The following is a 22,897-nucleotide window of genomic DNA, read 5'->3' on the forward strand; positions in this document are numbered from 1 at the left end:
AAACAGTACAGTATGAAGATAGGCCTTATTTTACTTTTACATCATAATGTAAACAACGTGTTGCATTCTGCGATCGATAGGGGGGTACATTCTGTCAAATTCAAAAGGACCCACTGTACCTGTGTGGCTGGGGCAGGTGAGAAGTGCAGTCATGTGGCTGGATTTCTGTTTGGCCTTCTGGATCCAATCAGCACCGGCATCAAACCTGCACCTGCTGCTGTTCCCAGGAGCAGAGATAGCACCAGCCCTCCAAAAAGGCCAATACAAAATTCTTAGACCTGTAAGAATAGGTAAGTGTCCTGACCTGTGTCAGTGATTTTCCTATACAGTAAATATAGTAATATTGAACACTCTTGGCATTCTCTCAACCAGCTTCACGAGGTAGTCACCTGGAATGCATTTCAATTAACAGGTGTGCCTTGTTAAAAGTTAATTTGTGGAATTTCTTTCCTTCTTAATGTGTTTGAGCAAATCAGTTGTGCTGTGACAAGGTAGCGGTGGTATAGAGAAGATAGCCCTATTTGGTAAAAGACCAAGTTCATATTATGGTAAGAACAGCTCAAATAAGCAAAGAGAAATGACAGTCCATCATTACTTTCAGACATGAAGGGCAGTCAATATGGAAGATGTCAGGAACTTTGAAAGAGTCATCAAGTGCAGTCCCAAAAACCATCAAGCGCTTTGATGAAACTGGCTCTCATGAGGACCGCCACAGGAAAGGAAGACCCAGTTATCTCTGCTGCAGAGGATAAGTACATGAGAGTTACCATCCTCAGAAATTGCATCCCAAATAAATGCTTCAGAGTTCAAGGAACAGACACATCTCAACATCAACTGTTCAGAGGATATTGCGGGAATCAGGCCTTCATGGTCGAATTTCTGCAAAGAAACCACTACTAAAGGACATCAATAAGAAGAAGAGACTTTCTTGGGCCGAGAAACACGAACAATGGACATTAGACCGGTGGAAATCTGTTCTTTAGTCTGACGAGTCCAAATGTGAGATTTTTGGTTCCAACTGCAGTGTCTTTGTGAAAAGCAGAGTAGGTGAATGGATGATCTCAGCATGTTTGGTTCCCAACGTGAAGCATGCTGTGAGGGTGCTTTGCTGGTGACACGGTCAGTGATTTATTTAAAATTCAAGGCACACTTAACCAGCATGGCTACCACAAGATTCTGCAATGATACGCCATCCCATCTGGTTTGCGCTTAGTGGGATTATCATTTATTTTTCAACAGGACAATGACCCAACACACCTTTAGGCTGTGTAAGGGATTTTTGACCAAGAAGGAGAGTGATGGAGTGCTGCATCAGATGACCTGGTCTCCACAATCACCCGACCTCAACCCAATTGAAATTATTTGGGATGAGTAGGACCGCAAAGTGAAGGAAAAGCAGCCACCAAGTGCTCAGCATATGTGGGAACTCCTTCAAAACTGTTGGAAAAGCATTCCAGGTTAAGCTGGTAGCGAGAATGCCAAGAGTGTGCAAAGCTGTCATCAAGGCAAAGGGTAGCTATTTTGAAGAATCTCAAATATAAAATATATTTTGATTGGTTGAACACTATTTCAGGGGTTACTACATGATTCTATATGTGTTATTTCATAGTTTTGATGTATTCACTATTATTCTACAATGTAGAAAGTAGTCAAAATAAAAACCCTGGAATGAGTAGGTGTCCAAACTTTTAACTGGTACTGTATAAATGTATATAGTGTACATAATGTTTCAGTCAATATCCAAATGTTACATTTTACATCTTCACAAGCAATATCACAGCTTTGTGAAAACAGTTAACACTATCTGAGCAGAATAGATGCATGTATCTGTAACCTATCCTATGATAGCCGGGGAGATCCTGCATTTAAGTAAGGTTTTGATCCCCTCATCTACCACCAGGTTACTGTCTCTCCAACAACAATGATGAATTAAACTGTTCGCAGCAAAATATTGATAAACAAGATTGCATGGGAGACCTTAGAGATGTGAAATCATTGTGTTTGGTTATAGCTACCTTGGGTAGGGGTATATCCAAACATGCCAGAGACTGTACTACTGAATGATGTGAAATCATGCACACCACACCTTCAGTCTACAAAAGGAGTCCAGAATAGTATTAGCAGAGCACACAGTTGAAAGATGATGTGCTTCCAGTAAGTGAGTGGGACTTTCCTTCCAAGTATATGCCACCGCTTAAGCCTGCCCATTAAACTGCGTACCCTTGCAATGGCCACGGACACTACCAACTCGGGTATGCCCATTTTGCCACTGGGGCGCAGAAAATGAGATATCACAAGGCAAATGTTCTGCTTTGCCAGCGTCTCCCTCACACTGAACCCTCTATCTGCCATGATGACATCATTTGCCTCAATTTTTCTTACCAGCCCACTTTCAAACACTATTTGGTTGTCTGAGATGCTACCCTCGAATAGGTCAGAGATTAATGTGGGTATACTGTTTGGACTCATACCAATGAGACCTTTCATTGTATTGCAGCCTTTCATAGTTTGATTATGTGGCTGTTTGAACCTGAAAGTATGAGGGTCTCTCCAGGGCTATTTATGTACACTCAATTAGCACTCTCGCATCCTTATATAGCTTTTAAAAGACCTGAGGGCTATGTTTGCAAACTTTACCCTTTGACATCCAAATGTATATGCTACTTAAAAACACTGTCCATGAAGTTTACCCAGGTGACAAATATCCTGGTAACTTGGGTATTGCTTATTCCAAACCTATCATAGAGTTATTGGTTTGCTGTGAACCCTGCTTCGATTTAACAAGAGTCAGAAACATCTCATCAACTCGGGGGAAACAGCGTTTTCCCCACACTTCAGTGAATCCTCTGATTTGTCCTCCTGACAGTTTTTAGATCGCCAGTAGACCAAGTTGGAAGCTTCAGACTAACATATGTGTAGAAGGTTTTCAGTGCCCCATAGCTGTAAAAGCCTGTCCAAAATCTAATATTATCAGGTCCCTGAAATCTGTCTAAAGAAAACCTGCTATCCAAGTTAAGCTCCATGACAGCGTCAAGCTGTTCTTCTACCCCCATTAATAGCTTGGTTACCACCATCAACAGTTCTTTCGGTTTCGTAATGTCATTTCGACACTGTGGCATTCAAGGAGGTCATGATGCTGTTCAGCAGCTGGTGTTGGTCGTTGTCGACCCGTGGCTTTGTGGAGGGGTAGTAGTGTACATCAGCCTGAGAAAAAGAGCACAGATTAAGGGCCTTGATTCAACTTATTAGACCCCTTATGTGAATGTTTTTAAAACTTAAGTTTGATCCTGTCCATTTTGCATTGTATAGTCAGAAAACAATGATTAACTGCTGTTACATCGTTCCGTCAACACAGTGCTTGCGGTGCCTTCTCCCACTGTGTACAAGGATCCTGTGTACAAGGATCCTGAACATGAAAGCGACAGAAGGTATTACACTTCTTCTCCTCTCAGAAACAATAACACCAATTCTCAGTGTCTCTCTCTCTGTCACACACACACACACACACACACACATATACACCAGTTCTGAGTGAGAACAGAAGATGTTTACTTTACTTTACCGCAATTAGGGAAATACAACCAGCAGCATACTTGTAGTATAGTACAATAATGTTTAACTGATCATACATCATTCACTGTCTCCACAGCGCTTGAGAAGCCTTCTCTCACTGCCTGCATGGGCCCAGGAGGAACCTGAGATATATTATTCTTGCCTCTCTCAGAGTCAATAACACAGTCACTAATATAATAAAAAAAGATGCATCTTTACACAAAATGGCCCACACAGCAAGGTGTTATTATAGAGGTAAGTTATTTGGCCAATAGAAGTCTACAAGGTTTGGGCATATTCCTATTTCCCTTTTAACGACTGTGGTAAGAATGAATGAATGTGAAACAGACAAGAATCTTGTCATTGTCCCAAACCTGAGACCTGCATATCAACTCCAAACTCATGAAAGTCACATTGTCCAGCATGCTTTTGCGGTGCGATAGGTAGCATGACTTCATGAATGCGTTGCAAAACATCTTAGTGCCCTCCTTGATAGCGGAGAAGCATTTTTTACGTCGAGTTAATTTTGTGCAATTCTCCTCATTTTACCTTGGGGCGGAGAGGAAAATTGGTTGTTTTACAGCTTATTTCCTGCAATTTTACAAATTTTGCAATAGACCAGATTTTTTTTTTTGCAGTTTTTAATGTGATAGCAGACTAACCCCAGGACGGTAATTCAACCATGATGTCAAGATTATATAGCTGGCCGATAAACTAATTTAGCTATCTAAAAAAATGTTAGTTGATAAAGGCTAATTGACCGACTTTCTGTGCCTGATATAACAAGAAAACTGCTAATGCACTATCCTAACTCGCAACAGTAAGTTAACCTAGAATGAACCGAGGGCCTCATCCCTCCATAGACAATGTTCTATATGGCACTATAATGACAGCCTCTCTTCGCTCACCAACTACTCTAAAAGCAAGTCACAATATTGTAACGTGTGGACTAGAATAGCCGAGTTATGCATAAATCTGTGAGTAACTGAGTAACTGTGAGTAATTTTCAGAGTAACTGGATAGTTACCTAATCATTCTCTTGCAGTTCTTGGTCATTTCTCAACACCCGAGAGAAAAAAAATCTGGTTTTGAACAGTCTCTCTACTACTCTTCATTTTTATTTTGTCGGATAGCCCAATGCTTGTTGTTTGGATTCAGTCGGTTAAATGTAAAGTTGTGTCGTCTGGAGTCTGATCGGGAGTACGGTACACAACAATAAAACTAACATATATGCAATCTAAGCATACTTCAGTGCAACATCAAAAACATTTGGATCATTTTTGATTGACATTACATCTTTCAGACTTCAGCACATTTCTTCAGATTGTATTGAAGAAAGCTCAAGGCCCCTTTTGAGAAGGATGTTTTATTTAACTCTCTGTATCTACTACCATGACATGACAAGTGGGTCCAATTGTATGAAATCAAATACTTCTTCTCAGAGGCTATTATGAGGATTCTGTGTTATGCACTATAGCCCGTTACCATATATGTGATTGAATATTATCTGCTGTTGGCTTGTGTGGATGTATGTATGTGTTTTGAAACATAGCTGACTTGAACCATTGTTAACAGTTTCAGGGCCATGGGCCTTTCTCATGATGGAAAAATACAGAATAACATGAAGAAATAAACTGTGAAATGAGTTGGGGGGGGCACATTCAGAACGTAGTGTTGCGAGAACAAACGGTATTTTGTTAGATAACAGGAGCCAGGTGCGAGATAACGGTATCGAGCATGAGCGCATAGTTATTCTTCACAGCAAGTTACATCTATCAACTGGAGCGCCCGGGGGCTGGTACCAGCTCGTACGACAACAATCAACGATAGGCTGGGTGAGTCTAAACCACGCCCAGTCTCTACTCTGACAGGCCGGCTCGGAAGCAGGAACTACTACTGTCATCAGGGTATATTATAATATCTTTGTGAGGAACAAGTCAGTTCTCTGTTTTGCCCTGCGAGGTGGGACAGAGAGCCCGTATATACGAAAATTGCATTTACCACTTATTGCTTAGCTAATAAAAAATACATAGCATACAATCGGTGACTCATTGTCATATTTATCCTGATACCAGATTCGAATTGACGCAACTCTAACACTATCAAAGCATTTATCAACAGCAATTATATAAAAATGTACATCAACCAAAATGAATCTGTTTTACGATCAATTATTTTGATTAAAAAAACAACAACAATCATGCATGGAAACGTGTCATCGGGTCTAACTGTCGTCTCGTGCTAAACTACGCCTGTGCATGCCGTCAAATCAAAGGCATGCCTTCAGTTTGTCACCTTCACGAGGTTGAAATAATAACATGTTCAACTACTTAAGACATTTGCTAGGTTGTGCCTTTACACTTGGAGAAAATTAAGAACAAAGGAAGAATATTTCACTTCTCGAACAGCAAACCACCGACTTGTCTGATTCGCAAGCGCTCTTGGAAGTCCTGCGATGTTGCGCCTCTGGGTTTAGAAACTGTGGCCGTACGTTTTCACCCTTCCTTAAAGTTCCTCAGTTTTCACCCCACCCAATAGGTGGCGGCACACATTTTGTTGTTGTAGTCAGTAAATACAAACTTACAGAAGAAGAAGCTGCACTCAAGCTTGCTCCAGAGCTGTGTTGATCACGGTTATTTCCCTGCGACAGAGAGAACGTTAGCGAAGCAATCATCATGCCTATGTTTTTGGTGAATACTAATGTGGCTAAGAGTGACATTCCTCCTGCTCTGTTGTCTGAGGCAACAGATGAACTGGCCAAGGCGATGGGCAAACCTGTGCAGGTGAGTCTTCCAAAGTTGGCACAGCAAAGCCCCCCGCCCCTGTTGTAGAGAGCTAATTTTCGTTCATTTGATGCTGATGCGTTTTTCTGCGGGGAAGATTAAATTGTAAGGAACCTTTCCTGCAGTTGAGACCCATTTGGCATCCCAATACAAAACTGTTATAAAATCGGCCATGCGCAGATCTTATTCCTAAAATGGAACACGAGATTCGTGCTGCAGGTCAAATCAAATGTTATTGGTCACGTACATGGTAGTGTAGCGAAATGCTTGTGCATGTAGTTCCGACAGTGCAGCAATATCTAACATGTAATCTAACAATTCTACAACAACTACCGAATACATACACATGTAAGTAAAGGAATGGAATAAGAATACATACGTATATGGATGAGCAATGACAGAGAGGCATAGGCTAAGATGCAATAGATGGTATAAAATACAGTTTATACAATTGAGATGAGTGATGTAAGATATGTAAACATTAATAAAGTGGCATTATTAAAGTGACTAGTGATCCATTTATTAAAGTGGCCAATGATTTCAAGTCTGTATGTAGGCCTCTCTGTGTTAGTGATGGCTGTTTAACAGTCTGATGGCCTTGAGATTGAAAAACAGCTTCTATCTCTCGTCCCAGCTTTGATTCACCTGTACTGACCTCGCCTTCTGGATGATAGCGGGGTGAACAGGCAGTGGTTCGGGTGGTTGTTGTCCTTGATTATCTTTTTGGCCTTCCTGTGACATCATGTGCTATTGGTGTCCTGGAGGCCAAGTAGTTTGCCCCCGATGATGCTTTGTGCAGACCACCCCACTCTCTGGAGAGCCTTGCAGTTGTGGGCGGTTGCAATTGCCGTATCAGGCGATGATACAACCCGACAAAATGCTCTCAATTGTGGTGTTGATGTACTATGGTGTTGAATGCTGAGCTATAGTCAATGAACAGCATTCTTATATAGGTATTCCTCTTGTCCAGATCGGATAGGGCAGTGTGCAGTGTGATGGCGATCGCGTCGTCTGTGGACCTTTTGGGGCGGTAAGCAAATTGAAGTGGGTCTAGGGTATCAGGTAGGGTGGAGGTGATATGATCCTTGACTAGTCTCTCAAAGCACTTCATGATGATAGAAGTGAGTGCTACCGGAAGATAGTCATTTAGTTCAATTACCTTTTCCTTCTTGAGTACAGGAACAATGGTGGCCATCTTGAAGCATGTGGGGAAAGCAGACTAGGATAGGGAGAGATTGAATATGTCCGTAAACACACGAGCCAGCTGGTCTGCGCATGCTCTGAGGACGCGGCTGGGGATGCAGTCTGGGCCGGCAGCCTTGCGAGGGTTAACACGTTTTAAATGTCTTACTCACTGTACTTGTAATAGGTCCAGGACAGGAATACTGTAAATCAAACAACTAGTTCTTATTTACTAAAGGTTTACTTGTGCAATTTCACTGTCATGGTTGGAATATTTATCGTGCCTTAATCACGTGATTTTTCACATGATTGTTCCAGCTCCCACTCATTGTATGCTCTGTTTTCTCTTTGTGTGTGTCTCTCTCTCTCTCTCTCAGTACCTTGCTGTGCACATTGTCCCAGACCAGTTGATGATGTTTGGGGGGAAAGGAGACCCTTGTGCCCTCTGCTCCCTTCACAGCATTGGGAAGATTGAAGGAGCTCAGAAGCAGTACTCTAAACTACTGTGTGGACTGCTCAACAAACACCTGGGCATCTCCCCTGACAGGTAATGGACACACACACACACACACAGAGTAAAATCCACATGAAATGTTCATACACTAACACTCCTCTTGTGTCTCAGGATTTACGTGAACTTCTTTGACATGGAGGCAGCGAACGTGGCCTGGAACAACTCTACTTTTGGTTGAGCAAGGGATCTAAATTTCAATGGGAGCTGACCCCTCTTTTCCCCTACACCTTAATGGTATTATAGCACTAGAGTAGGCTATGGAGAGATGAGCAGAGATGCCTTGTTGCTGGGCTGATGTAGAGCGGTATTGATAAATGCACTTAAAATGGACCCTTGCTTTATAACAGCCCCTTGATTTGCACTGGACCCTTGGCTTTGATACTACAATAAAGTGATTCCCCTTGATCACAACTTGTTCTGTTTTCCCCGTGTTTTTGCCATTTTTTACAGACCAGATGCTTTTCACTGCCATTAATTGAGAACATGCCATAAAGCAGTCCAATTTGACCTCACACAGACAATCTATTGTGTTCAATTGCTAGGTAAAGATTGGTGTATTCACACTCCAAGTGCACTATACAAACAACCATGAACAGGCGAAGACCGCTAGCTGGGAATGTACTTTTGACACGTTTTGTCATATCTGTGATGCCATGCATCTGTTCTAGGGTTTAATCAGAGTCAATAGATAGGTATCAAAATACATTGGATACTGTTCTGAATTGAGAAGCTAGTACTGATATTACACGCATAACTCCCGCTCTTGTGGTAGGAAGTATGTTGCCATTGGTGGATAAAAATAACTTAAGCAGCCACACGCAATTCTAATGACCACAGTTGTCTGTCGTCGAGTATCATTGTGAAGGTCAACCGCCTGTGCTGAAGACCAATCGTATACCTCAGTGGGACCAACACGTCTTGCTTCAAGTAAACTTACAACCATACCAGTTTTCATGGTGAACACAAATTATGCCAAAGCTTCCGTACCAGCTGCACTTCTATCTGAAGCTACGGTGGAACTGTCCTAAGCTATGGGAAAACCAGGACCTGAGGTGAGTTTCAAAATCCATTGGCGATAATTGTTACTGTAAAGAACCCATTTCAAGTACATGGTTGCATACTGTGTCTCAACTTTTCCATAACTCACAAACATGTAATAGGGATTAATAAACTAAATGGAACTAAAATATATAGCTATAATCTGTACCTAAAACATGTAGGACCAACGCCAGCTCTTAGAATTGAGGGACATTTGAGAAAAATGCTGTGACTGAGGCCACACCCCACTCACATGCACACATAATCAAAACTGTTTTAAGTGTAGCAGTGTAAAGCTACATTTCCTGTTTTAAGGAGTAAAATTGAAGTAACCATCCATTCCTATTTTCTTGGTGAACACAAATATAGCCAAGACTGCTGTCCCAGTGGCACTTCTTTCAGAAGCAACAGAAGAACTGGCCAAAGCCATGGGGAAAAAATGGCAGAGTTAACTTTGAAACGTATAGAGAAATGACATAATACAACATTGCAGGGTTATACTCACAATTATATTAAATTACTAATATGTAATTCTATGGTTATATTGTTGTTATAATTGCAGTTCTTTGTTGCTCCCATCGTGCTAGATCAGCTGATGACATTCGGGCGAAAGACCGCCCCCTGTACATACTGCTCCCTCCACAGTATTGGAGCTATAAGTGAGGAACAGAACCTGCAGTACTCCACACTACTCTGTGGACTGCTCAACAAACACCTTGGAATTTCCCCCCTGTACAGAACCAACACATTCACTCTACAGAAGTCAGCCTCTCGCTCGCGCTCTCTTTCTCACACACACACACATTGACCCAAGCTGATCCATCTCTCTGTTTCAGGATCTACATGAACTTCTTTGAAATGGTGGTGCAAAACTTGGCCTGGGACAAGACAATGTTCAAAGTTTTCATCGAGGCTTATCATGCCAAGAAATGAAAGAAGAACTGAAGACGTCTGGTCAATGAATGACATAGCAAAACTGCACACAAATTACCTTTGCTCTAATGTTACAATAAATAGTAGAACCTCTATCTGAAGCCACGGAAGAACTGTCCAAGGCTATGGAAGTACCAGCTAAGGTGAGTCTGAGAATCTCTATTTCAATTCTATGTTGAGAATCTAGAAGGTCTTTGCTACAGTAAAGGCATGTTTTATACTGTCTTAGTTCTCTGTCTCTCATAGCTCTTCAGCATAGGTAGTTCATTGAAATATAAACTAGAGGGAATTAACTTTCATGGAACAATCTAGATAATAGGTCATCTATTGATTATAGATGCTGCATCCAATAAAACATGGTGTAGCTATTTGTTTTATTGCCCTACGTTGTGCGTCAACACGAGTTGATAATGATAATTTTAGAACAAAGACATAATATATGATGGATATAGTGTCAAGTCTCCCATTTTTTCTGCAATCAGTTCTGCGCAATCACCTAAGCATGATGATCCTCTTGACGGCATGTCCCATTTCTACAATTTATCTTCTTAAAATGTGATTTTAAACCTAACCCTAAAAACACAGCTAAATGTATGGCTAATCCTAACCTTAAACAAAGACCAAAGCTAATTTTTGTTTTCATACATTTTTACGATACGGCCATTTGTAATTTGTGGCTGTGGTAACTAGTGGAAACCAATGTAAACACTAGCTAGCTGCTACTTTGAATACGGTCAGCAAATATTACACAATTTGTGGCACTGGGATGAGAGATTGAACGTTTCCGGCTAGCAGATTGACAACGTTTGGCAAGTAATAAAATCATTTTCCTTCGAGTCAAATTAAGACGCTACCGTTATACCCCTGTGTAATAGCTATGTAGCTAGCTAGCCAAGTTAGTTCAACATGAGCTAATGCTAGCAAGGCAAGCTGGACAAAATTCACAATTTGTGGCACTGGTATGAGAGATTGAACGTTTCTGGCTAGTCGATTGACAACGTTTGGCAAGTAATAAGATAATTTTTCTTCGAGTCAAATTAAGATGCTATCGTTATACCCCTGTGTTATAGCTATGTAGCTAGCTAGCTAAATTAGTTCAACATTAGCTAATGCTAGCAAGGCAAGCTGGACAAAATTCTCTGGTAGTACTTTTGGTCTACATGAAAGAGTAATAACTAACAATTACAACAATAATTTCCAGATAGCTATTTTGCTGGCCTGAATGGCTATTCGTCGCTGATATTCCCTGTTTCTCTGGCAAGATGACAGTCCACACTGCAGGGTCACCCTTATCATCATGTATTTGACAGTTTGTCCCTGTTTCCAGGTGTACTCCCTGGGTACTGGTGTAATCTGGAAGCTACGTGCCAGTTTCCCATCTTGTTGAACTCACTGGGAGGCAAGGCAACTGTGACGTTCGGAAGGGAAGTGGGGTTTATTTTCCAGTGTTGAGCTGATGCTGTTGCAGCTATGTCAGAAGCCATCCTCACCTTCCAGTACCAACTCAGTGGCGTTATGGAAACAGTCCTCAAAACCGCCATGCATGAGATCACTCGGCTGGTGAAGGAAGGCTTCCTGGAGGAAGTGACACGGAGCAAGCAGGAAGCGGACATCTTGAGGATGAAGCTGCAGCAGTGGGAGCAGAAATGGAGGGACAGAGAGGAGGAGAGGAAGAGGGAAGTTGAAGAGAAAGAGCAGAGAAAGAAGAGGGAAGCGAGAGAGCAGATGGGGATGTGTGTGAGTTGCAGTTGTACTGGAGACACTGAGAAAGGAGAGGCTCTGTCAGGTAAGTGAGGAGAGATGCATGCACACACACACCCCTGATATAGGATCTCTTACTTGTTTTTTTCCCATTCTCAGGAGCAGAGGAAGGTTGTGTTATCAAACAGGAGGAGATGTTCCAGTCAGAAGGACCCAACACACTCCCAGAGAGAGAGGGTCCACAGGAAACGGACATGTCCAGCTCTTCCTGTGTCTCTGAAAGGATGGAAGAGAGGGAAGCCCATGTGGTCCACATCAAACAGGAGCCCAATGACTGGGGGGATCTAGTATCCCAGATGGTCACATCCACAGATACTACCATAATGAGCCTGAGTCGTCTGCAGAGATTGAGTGCCCATGCTGGGGCATGGACCAGTGAGCCTCAGCCTCAACTTCCAGCACCATGGACCAGAGAGCCTCTACCTCCAGCACCATGGGCCAGGGAGCCACCACCGCTACCTCCAGAACCAACACCATGGACCAGGGAGAAGCAGCACGTACTCCCAGGGTCAGGTATACCCACCCAGGCAACAGAGTGTGCTGTGGGAGCCCTGGAGTCCAGTCCCTATGGTCTCAGCAACAACACAACGGCACAGCTAGGGGTCAAACCCTACAGCTGCCCACACTGTGAAAAGAGCTTCCCTCAGCTACGAAACCTGAAAGACCACCAGAAGTACCACCACACAGGGAAAAAGGCCTTCACCTGCGCCCAGTGTGGTAAGGGCTTTGTGTACATGTGCCACCTCAGGGTACACATGCAGTGCCACACAGGGGAGAGGCCATTCAGCTGCTCTCAGTGCGGTAAGAGCTTTGTCTACCTGTGCAACCTGAAGTCCCACCAGCAGTATCACACAGGAGAGAAACCGCACAGCTGCTCTCAATGTGGGAAGAGCTTCAGCCTTCAGAGTGGCTTGAAGAAACACAGGGTCATTCACTCAACAGAGAGGCCTTACCACTGCACAAACTGTGGGAATAGATTCTATTCTAGAGCAGACCTGAAAAGACATGAACAGATTCATGCAGCAAGGTAGAACTTTTGAGATGAAGCTGGTTGATTTAGAAAATCTGAGTGAAGAAAATAACAGCACTCGTGTACTATGTTCAATGTATTTGTAGTTTCTGATGCATTTCATGTTGAGAGGAATAAAACCCTTAATGAAGAAATTATTCTTATCCTTAAATGATTTTTCAAACGTGTCATTAACTGTTCCATACAAAAACAGATATTAAAAGTAAAGTAGCCATGTCTGACCCAGAACGGCCCATAGATATCATACGCAGGCAAATAAATACATTTGGTACAGCGCTTCAGACAGTTGTCTCAGAGAATATGTTGAATTCCAAAGATCCTAGATGAGATTTCAACAAAAAGATTTAGGAGTTCTGCGCAATTGTATTGGCAGTATGATCACCTCGATGCCACAGATCGGGAGGTGGAGCCGCAGGACCTCTCCTCAGCTAGTTAGCTGTTAGCTAGTACCTGGCTTTGTTACGTCTGTACTACAGGCTATGAGAGATTTGACGTTTGTAACTAGCTGATTTGTTGACGCACAACAACCAACGTCTAGGAAGTGGTAATAATATTTTAGATTTGAGTCAAATGGTTGGAAAGTTGTTACTACACTGTTCATATACAGTCATTGGTTATTAAGTTAGCTTAGCTAAGCAGCTAGCAAGCTTGAGAAATGCATTATTTGGTACGCCTAATCACAGGCAAAAATGGATGTATGGGTTCATTAATTTGTTAGTTACACGCATGTTGCTGGGCTAAATCATTGGTAAGTGAGCTTCCTATACTGGAAAGATATTTGGGACATATCACGACCACATTTGGTGTATTTGACAGCTTGCCCTTGTTTCCTGGAGGAAGATTCCTGACTGGGCAGCGGTGTGATCTGGAGGAGGCAAAATCCAAGTCTTTCCAGTATAGTGACCCAAACTGGGAAACAACGGTAGGAAGCTCAGCCAAAGAAGACTGTCTGTACTCTGGGACTGGTACCAATAAGGGAAGTGGGATTGATTTGCCAGTGTTGAGTTGATGTTGTTGCAGCTATGTCTGAGGCCATCCTCAACTTCCAGTACCAGCTCAGTGGCGTCATGGAAACAGTCCTCAAAACTGCCATGCATGAAATCACTCTATTGGTGAAGGATGGCTTCCTGGAGGAAGTGACACGGAGCAAACAGGAAGTGGACGTCTTGAAGGAGAGGCTGCAGAGATGGAGGGACAGAGAGGAGGAGTGGAGGGGGATGTGTGTGAGATGTGGTTGTGCTGGAGACACTGAGGAGAAAGTAGAGGCTTTGTCAGGTGAGTTTTTTCACAACTGAATTTCCCCTCTGGGATTGATTAGGTATTCATCTGTCTAATTACCATGGTTATACCATGTTGATAGTTTAGACAGAGGTAACAGAGCTGTAACCTGTATAGTCTGACATGCACATCATGAATAATATCACTGGTTCTGGTATTTCCTCAGCAGCAGAGGGTTATGGTATTAAACAAGAGGAGATTCTCCAGTCAGAGGAGCTCGTTGCTCTGAGGGAGGCCCGTGAGGTCCATGTCAAAGAGGAGGCCGATGCACAGGGAGACTGGGGGGATATGGTAAGCCTAACAATCCCATACACCGATGCCCCCCATAGTGACCTTGGTTTGTCTGCACCATGGGCCAGTGAGCCCCAGCCTCTATCAACACCATGGACCAGTGAGGAGCAGCCTTCACACCCAGGGTCAGTAATACCAGCCCAGGGGATAGAGAGCTCTATGGGCCCCCCTGAGTCCATGTGCCACCTGAGAATCCATATGCAGTGCCACACGAGGGAGAGGCCGTACAGCTGCTCTCAGTGTGGGAAGAGCTTCAGCCATCAGAGCGTCTTGAAGAGACACAGGGCCTATCACACCGGAGAGAGGCCTTACCAGTGCACGGACTGTGGGAAAAGATTTATCGCTAGAGCGGACCTGAAAAAACATGAACAAATCCATTCAAGGTAACATTGGACAACATGTTTTGGAGTACTCGTGTACCAGGGAGAATTAGTTTGCTTGCTAGTTAGCAAAGGTTAACTCACACTGTTCCTGTTTTTTATATTTTCCAGGGGCATCTGTACCATTTCCAAGGCAAAACTGACGAAGGGAGTCCAAGATAATGAAGATTACGCTACGCCAGTTCCTGTTACATCAAGAACTGGAAGGATTATTCCACTGGCATTATTAGTGAGTTTGAAATTAGCTGAAACTTCTTACACATCGGCCAGGGTTTGTTGTAAAGCAAAGTAGCTAGCTATACACTTAGGTTTGTTAGCCTCTCCAATCTCCACTTGGTCAGTTAACTTACTGTGTATTTCTTTATTCCTAATAGGCATCAGTAAGACAGGCCCATAAGCAGCTTGGGGAGGACCTAAAATGGAGATTCGTCCCAAATGACTGGTATGCACTTTATTAACAAGGCTGTAGTGATACTGCTCTTTGAAAAGCTGCTTGGTTTCTTAGTTTGATTTATACTTACAGGGATATTTCACCCAAATTACAAAATTACATTGGTTTCCTCACCCTGTAAGCAGTCTATGGACAAGGTATGACGGCAATACATGCTTTGGTTTAGTTTAGTTTCCCTGGCACTGCCTCCCATGCTAACATTTTAGCATTTGTGGCACAAATCCCATACAAGTCATGGGACCGGTATTAGTATTTTTCGCGCATCATGTTCACAAACAATTTTAGATACTTTCGTATGATTGGGCATGTGTGAAATATGCTAATATCGTCCCATGACTTGAATGGGATTTGTGCCACAAATGCTAAAACATTAGCATGTGGAACAGTTCCAGAGAAATTTTACCAAAGCATTGATTGCTGTCATACCTTGTCTATAGACTGCTTACAGAGTAAGGAAACCAATATGTAATTTTGTATTTTGGGGGAACTATCCCTTTAAATATTCCATAGGTTGTTTTCAGTTGGTTGCACCATTGCAGACGTGGGTTCAAATTCAATTTGAAACTTTGCTTATCCTGCCTAGAGTGTCAAGTGAGTGGGGTTTGCACTTTTGGGATGTTTTGATTTCATATAGTATAGTTAAGTTTATTACATGATCATCACACTCGTATTTCTTTCAATAATCACAACATTATGGTTTTTCAGCTTCAGGTCCCCTCACAACGAGGAGGTGACCAAAGCAGTGATGCAGATTGTAAAGGATGGAGGCAAAAACTGGGGTCCCGACAGCCTCATCAGAAGTGAGTCTTAGCTTTAGTAGCTACCTTATGGTATACATTTACAGAATGTAACAATGTAAAGAATCCATATCTCTTCAAAAATACATTGTTAGTATGTAATGTCGTCTCCTGCTGCAGCAGCCTTCCAGGTATTTCATGATTTGAAACTGAATTAATTGAATATTGCATTCCGTTTAAAATGTCAATTTAATTCAATATTCAAATTCAATAATTACACTGAACAAAAAAATATACCCAACCAATTTCTAATATTTTACTGAGTTAGTTCATATAAGGAAGTTAGTAAATTGAAATAAATGCATTAGGCCCTCATCTATGGATCTCTCATGACTGGGGTGCAGCCATGGGTGGGCCTGGGAGGGCATAGGCCCACCCACTTGGCAAGGGAGCCTGGCCCAGCCAATCAGAATTACTTTTTTCCCCACAAAGGAGCTTTATTAGAGAAAGAAATACTCCTTAGCCCCCCCCCCCCCCCTCAGACGATCCCACAGGTGAAAAAGCCGACTGTTGAGGTTCTGGGCTGGCATGGTTCACCTGTGTAATGATCATGCTGTTTAATCAGCTTCAGGTGGATGGATTATATTGGCAAAGGAGAAATGCTCACCAACAGGGATATACACAAATTGTGCCCAACATTTTTGAGAAATACGCTTTTTGTTAGTATGGAACATTTCTGGTATTTTCTTTATTTCAGCTCATGAAACATGGGACAAACACTTTACATGTTGTGTTTATATTTCTGTTCAGTGTATATGGTTTCAATATGATAGATTTGTAAACTTGATACACAGACAATGATTGCAAACTCTCATTTCAAGTTTATCAAAGTTTCATGTATTCAACTCAGATGCATCCAAATTCAGTTATTTTTAAATTCAGATTCAAAACCAGAGACAACATCCTGGTTCTTTGCAAGGCAGGAAAAGTAGAGGAGAAAATATATAATTAAATGCTCACTGTGGTAAACAGAAGAGTCTGGCAGTTTCTGAAGTCAATGTGGCATGTTGAATTTATTTTCTTCCTATGAATTTGGCTCTAGCATTTGAACCGTTTTGGCCTTAATTTAAGGCCTTAATTTCCCTCCCGGTTCATCTCGAATTCAGAACTTCTGTCTCGCAAGCACACGTGACTTCCTTCCTGAAGTGTTCCAACCCACCATACTATTGTAGAGGTCCTGAGTCATCGGATGCCACCTTTCCAACGAGTCAGTTCGTCAAATTTCTTCCCCCCTAGAACTGCCCTGGTCAACTCAAGTGCTGTTATTGTGAAATGGAAACATCTAGGAGAAACAATGGCTAGGCCGCGAAGTGGCAGACCACACAAGCTCACAGAACGGGGCAGCCGAGTGCTGAAGCGCGTAGCGCTTAAATATTGTCTGGGCTCAGTTGCAACACTCATTACCGAGTTCCAAACTGCCTCTGGATGCAAGGTCAGCACAGAAACTGTTTGTTGGAGCTTCAAGAAATGGGTTTCCATGGCTGACCAGCTGCACACAAGCCTAACATCACCATGCACAATGCTAAGCATCGGCTGGAGTGGTGTAAAGCTTGCCGCCAGTGGAAATGCATTCTCTGGGGTGATCACGTTTCACCATCTGGCAGTCCAACGGATGAATCATGGTTTGGCGGATACCAGGAGAACACCACCTGCCCGACTGCATAGTGCCAACTGTAAAGTTTGGTGGAGGAGGAATAATGGTCTGGGGCTGTTTTACATCGTTCTAGTGAAGGGAAATCTTAACGCGACAGCATACAATAACATTCTAGACGGTTCTGTGCTTCTAACTTTGTGGCAACAGTTTGGGGAAGGCCCTTTCCTGTTTCAGCATGACAATGTCCCCGTGCAGAAAGCGAGGTCCATACAGAAATGGTTTGTTGAAATCGATGTGGAAGAACTTGACTAGCTTGCACAGAGCTCTGACCTCAACCCCATCAAACACCTTTGGGATGAATTGGAACGCTGACTGCAATGTGTTCCAACATCTAGTGGAAAGCTTTCCCAGAAGAGTGGATGCTGTTATAGCAGCAAAGGAGGGACTAACTCCATATTAATGCCCATGATTTTGGAATGAGATGTTTGACGAGCAGATGTCCACATACATTTGGTCATGTAGTATATATCCGAAACGATTTGAACGCTCGAGCCAAATTCATAAGACCAAAATAAATTTAACATGCCACATTGGCTTCAGAAACCGGCAGAAGCTTCCGTTTACCACAGTGAGTGTTTAATTCTTTCTGTTCTCCCCTGCTTATCCTGGCTGGCAAAGTACCAGGATGTTGTCTCTGGTTTTGAATCGGAATTAAAGAACCGAATTTGAAAGAACCGATTTGAAAACTGAATCTGAATGCATCTGTGAAGTTGAATATATGAAACTTTGAAATGATTGTACCATATTTAAACAAAAATAAATATTGAATTTTAATACTGAATTAAGTTGAAATTGAATTTGAAAAATGAACGCAATATTCACTCGATTCAGTTTCAAATCAGGAGGAAATTTATGAATGCAATTATTGAATTTGTGCATTACAAATATTAAATTCAAATGTTTGAAATTCAAATACAATTTATGTTGGCACTGAAATCGCTCCATAACATACAACAACTTATCACGTTGTATCACATCCACACTATTTTAATATAACCATTTTCCCTTTCCATAGAGGCGTGCAACAGGGCTTATGAGTACTGGAAGGCTCAAGGGAAGATTGTACTGGAGGGCAGTGTGGCGGTCATCAAGAAGAAGAAAATCCTCACCAGCAGGCGGAGCAGGGTATGTTATCAGTAACACACAACACCACTCAATATAATCACACATCACTCAGACATAAGAACATTTTATTGTGCATTTAACTGGAATTTGAATTTTTCATGCAGGATATTATTCACGTTGAAAGCTTATATATACACAATGTCTGTACTCACAATTTCACCAATAAGTTATGTATTGCTAGTCTGAGTACCAGTCTCTTTAGCTAACTGTTGCCAGAAGCTCAGTTACAGTCACTAACACTCTAGATAACATAAAAACAGCCTAAGCAGGCTCTGCCAGGGCGAGTCAAATGGTCAGAGTGCGGTGTTCTCTCATTTGTGTCTGGAAGTAGCTAGCAAACTTTAGCCAGTTAGCTTGGGTGCTGGAATGCCATTGTGAGTTCAGGTCGCTCGGCTCAACCCTACTCCTCGGCCAGAGCATCCGGTGTGCGCTCTAAATGCTCCAAGATGTAAACATTCAGAATTTAGGTCAATCTGACAACACAAAGACCCAGAGCACACTCTGACACACTTGAGGCAATTTATGAACGCACCCTAAATATGCGCTGGAGTTGCTCATTGGTGGTTGTAAATAACATTAAAGGAAAAAGCCACTCATTCCTTTTTTATTTTACCTTTATTTAACCAGGCAAGTCAGTTTTAAGAACAAATTCTTATTTTCAATGACGGTCTAGGAACAGTGGGTTAACTGCCTTGTTCAGGGGCAGAACGACAGATTTTTACCTTGTCAGTTCGGGGATTCGATCTTGCAACCTTTCGGTTACAAGTCCAACGCTCTAACCACTAGGCTACCTGCTGCCCCATGTAGTGTTAAATAACACTTATGTTAACAATATTTTTTGTGAACAAATGTTTCATTTTGACGCAATAATAAGGTTGGTAGCAACATGGAAAATAGTTTCAGCTCAAGTCAACTACAAAATCCACAATGCATTGCTCTCTTTGGGCTGGCTGGCTAGCAAAACGTAGCTACACACAATAATACCAAAGACATATCAGCATGTGACATAGCTAGCTGTAAAATCACCTAAACAAACTGCACTATCAATTTAGAAGTCTACCATCGCACCATGTTCAACCTGCAGATCGATGACTCTAACATTTGCAACGGCGGATATTCTTTTGAGGAGATGGGAAACGTTGCCCATGCTACGTCAACGGCGATTCTGGGACAAGGAGCGCTCTCCTTCAAGGAGTGAATGGGAATCTATTGTGCGCTAGATCTAAAACCCAACATTAGCACGAATTTCATCAACAAGAACATCAACAAGAATTACAACATTACAAATCTTTTCCGAGATTTTAGATAATTAACTTGCGACCTGTAGTACCATATCACTTTGGAGTCGTGACATTACGTACTTTCGAGGAAAATAGGCACGTTTCTCGACATTTACACTGACTTTGAGAAGGGATTGCGTGACGCAGAATAACAACTTGAACGTGATTGGTCTGCTGGATGGGGCGTTATACGTTCCTTCATTCATTGGATTCCTATCTACTTTCTATAATATTTCTGACAATGGCACCATGCATTGCACTCTGGACTGTACATGCCATATATACCTCCTTTGTCCCACCTCCCACACATGCGGTGACCTCACCCAGTATAACCAGCATGTCCAGAGATGCAACCTTTCTTATCATCACTCAATGCCTGGGCTTATCTCCACTGTACCCGCACTTACCATACCCCTGTCTGCACATTAAGCCCCGAATCTATTCTACCACGCCCAGAAATCTGCTCCTTTTATTCTCTGTCCCCAACGCATCAGACGACCAGTTTTGCTAGTCTTTAGCCGTACCCCATCCTACTACTCCTCTGTTTCTCGGGTGATGTGGAGGCTATCCCAGGCCCTGCGTGTCCAAAAGGCACTCTCATTTGTTGACCTCTGTAATCGAAAAAGCCTTGGTTTCATGCATGTTAAAGTTTGTTTTACTCACTGCTTTAGCACACTCCACCAACCCCAATGTCCTTGCCGTGTCTGAATCCTGGCTTAGGAAGGCCACCAAAGATTCTGAGATTTCCATACCCAACTACAACATTTTCCGTCAAGATAGAACTGCCAAAGTTGCAAAGGGGGGAAAAAAGGAGAAAAAAAAGAGGCAGACAAATAGGAAACATATGGTAGACCCTCTGTTAAATTACAAATTTATCTTGGTATTAATATTGCAAAAATATGATCAATGCCTCATTTGAGAGAAGACATAATCCCAAGTTATGACCAGTGCATGTGGAGGAGTATTTCTGTGGGGGAAAAACTCATTCTGATTGGCTAGGCCTGGCTCCACTGTGGGTCGGCCTGGCTGCCATGGCTGCACCCCTACCCAGTCATGTAAAATCCATAGATTAGGGCCTAATTTATTTATTTCAATTGACTGATTTCCTTATATGAACTGTAACTCAGCAAAATCATTTAAATTGCTGCGTTTATATTTTTGTTCAGTATAGTTTGAGAATTTAGAGTGAGCTAGCAAACTGGTTTCTTCTGGACAAATAACTGTTGCTTCTCAACCGGATACTAAAGTGTTCTTTGAAGAAAAAAAGTTTTAGTTCCATAATTTGTATAGTCGTCGTGATTGGAGGATAGCTGTGAGGGTGCTTGAGTCAGGATCAAATCCTATGTTCTTTTAGAGCTCATTAATGATAGAATGTTCATATTTGAAGATGGCGGAAAGGCCAGGCTCTTTGGCACATGACATGGAGTACAGGGAGTGGATTATCTAAAGAGACTGGTACCCAGGCGAATGTATTGCTGCTTATTCAAGTCCTTTCTCTGTCAAATTTCAGCTCTTCCAGAAGAGAGTAAAGGTGGGAGGAGAGGTCCTCGCCCCAGAAGATCTGGACTTCCTGGTTGGAGCAGACCCCAACTTCATGTCGGACGAGGAAAGTGATGCTGAAGACAAGTTCACCTATCATGTGCTCCCTCCCAGGTGGCGTTGCTCGAGGTTGACCCAGATCGTCCGACTCTGTCAGATAACCTTAGATGACAATCGCCTTAAGGGCGTTGAGCCAAAGTCGGCTCGCTCCAGAAAATTACAGGGGGGTAGATTTACCCCCCGCCATCCCCCAAAAGGAGAGGCTAAACAAGTGTATGTGAATAAAAATGATAAATGAACTGAATTGTTGTCATTATTTCTTAAATGGATTAAGTGAATGGTCAAACATTGTTGTTGACTGTTACAAACGCACTATGAATCAAGACTTCTTACTGTTCACATTCTGGTAAATACATTTTGAAATTTCCTTCTGTTTTGTGGAGAGTCTCTAGATTTAAGTTGCCTCTAACCAGTGATTTAGGATAAACTAAACCTACCCCCATCCTGAGCAGTGATTATAGGAAGTGAAAAGCAAAACTGACCCTAGATCTGTGTCACAGAGGTAAAGGGCTGTCCATTTTTGGTTGTGCCAGAGCTAGGACCTATTTAGCAGGACTAATGGTTTAATGCAGACCACAATGTTGATACCTGCCATTGGACAGTTCTGGTGTTATGAGACTGATGGTTTCTTGACACAGAGGATTTGTTTACATAACGGGTTAGGATAATTCACAAGGCAGGGGCCTGTTGCACAAAACTAGGATAAGGGATTAAGCCAGGATATCTTGGTGATCCTTGCACTAAAGATGGATAGGGGGCAGGAGGATATGTTATGGTATAAATTACCATGGAGATTTATTCTGTGGAGCTAGCCTGCTCCAGACCAGGCTAAATTCCAGGATCCATTTAATCTCATCCCTAATGTCAGTCAGCAGTCACCACAAATGGAAACCAATAGTTATTTCACTGCTCACTATACATTGTTATCACATAACTAGACCCACTGTTATTATTTAAACGTTTGTGATCATTAATTTCAATGATTTTGGATAAAAAATGATTTTTAGATGATGTTGCTATCATTAGATAATTTACAGTTTCCCATAGACTATAAGGCTATATATAAAATGATAGAATATTAGGGCCACAGAGGGGAAAAAAACACAAGTCATAATATTGTAACCAGTTGTTTTAAAGGAGGACAGTTGTTAAAATGACAGATGTGGGGCATTTCGTGAAATTGTACTTCAGTATGGTTTCATAAACAAAGACATGCTGATGTGCCAGAATATTAAGTATCACATTGTCA

General features: G+C 42.2%; 2 protein-coding genes across 12 annotated transcripts; both read left to right on the top strand.

The window, feature by feature from the left end:
* The first annotated feature begins 6,117 nt into the window (after positions 1 to 6,117).
* LOC109864661 (macrophage migration inhibitory factor) lies at positions 6,118 to 8,454 on the top strand. The gene is made up of 3 exons (XM_020452527.2): positions 6,118 to 6,335; positions 7,895 to 8,064; positions 8,143 to 8,454. The coding sequence occupies exons 1-3, from the start codon at positions 6,228 to 6,230 to the stop codon at positions 8,207 to 8,209; spliced, it is 345 nt and encodes a 114-aa protein (XP_020308116.1). The 5' UTR covers positions 6,118 to 6,227; the 3' UTR covers positions 8,210 to 8,454.
* A 411-nt stretch (positions 8,455 to 8,865) lies between these two features.
* On the top strand, positions 8,866 to 21,887 carry LOC109910112 (zinc finger protein 629). 11 transcript variants are annotated; one of them, XM_031798649.1, is made up of 9 exons: positions 8,872 to 9,083; positions 9,906 to 10,145; positions 11,330 to 14,068; positions 14,238 to 14,745; positions 14,854 to 14,971; positions 15,117 to 15,184; positions 15,899 to 15,993; positions 18,660 to 18,769; positions 21,560 to 21,887. In XM_031798649.1, the coding sequence occupies exons 3-9, from the start codon at positions 13,816 to 13,818 to the stop codon at positions 21,884 to 21,886; spliced, it is 1,479 nt and encodes a 492-aa protein (XP_031654509.1). In that variant the 5' UTR covers positions 8,872 to 9,083; positions 9,906 to 10,145; positions 11,330 to 13,815; the 3' UTR covers position 21,887. The 11 variants fall into 11 exon arrangements, with proteins under 11 accessions (XP_020308118.1, XP_031654509.1, XP_031654515.1 ...); XM_020509263.2 differs by lacking the exons at positions 8,872 to 9,083; positions 9,906 to 10,145 and adding an exon at positions 10,629 to 10,815 and having other exon boundaries at positions 11,330 to 13,541; positions 13,634 to 14,068; XM_031798652.1 differs by lacking the exons at positions 8,872 to 9,083; positions 9,906 to 10,145 and adding an exon at positions 10,630 to 10,815 and having other exon boundaries at positions 11,330 to 13,541; positions 13,634 to 14,068; positions 14,241 to 14,745.
* The last annotated feature ends 1,010 nt before the right edge of the window (positions 21,888 to 22,897 follow it).

This window comes from Oncorhynchus kisutch, linkage group LG19 (assembly GCF_002021735.2).
Source record: "Oncorhynchus kisutch isolate 150728-3 linkage group LG19, Okis_V2, whole genome shotgun sequence".
NCBI lineage: Eukaryota > Metazoa > Chordata > Actinopteri > Salmoniformes > Salmonidae > Oncorhynchus > Oncorhynchus kisutch.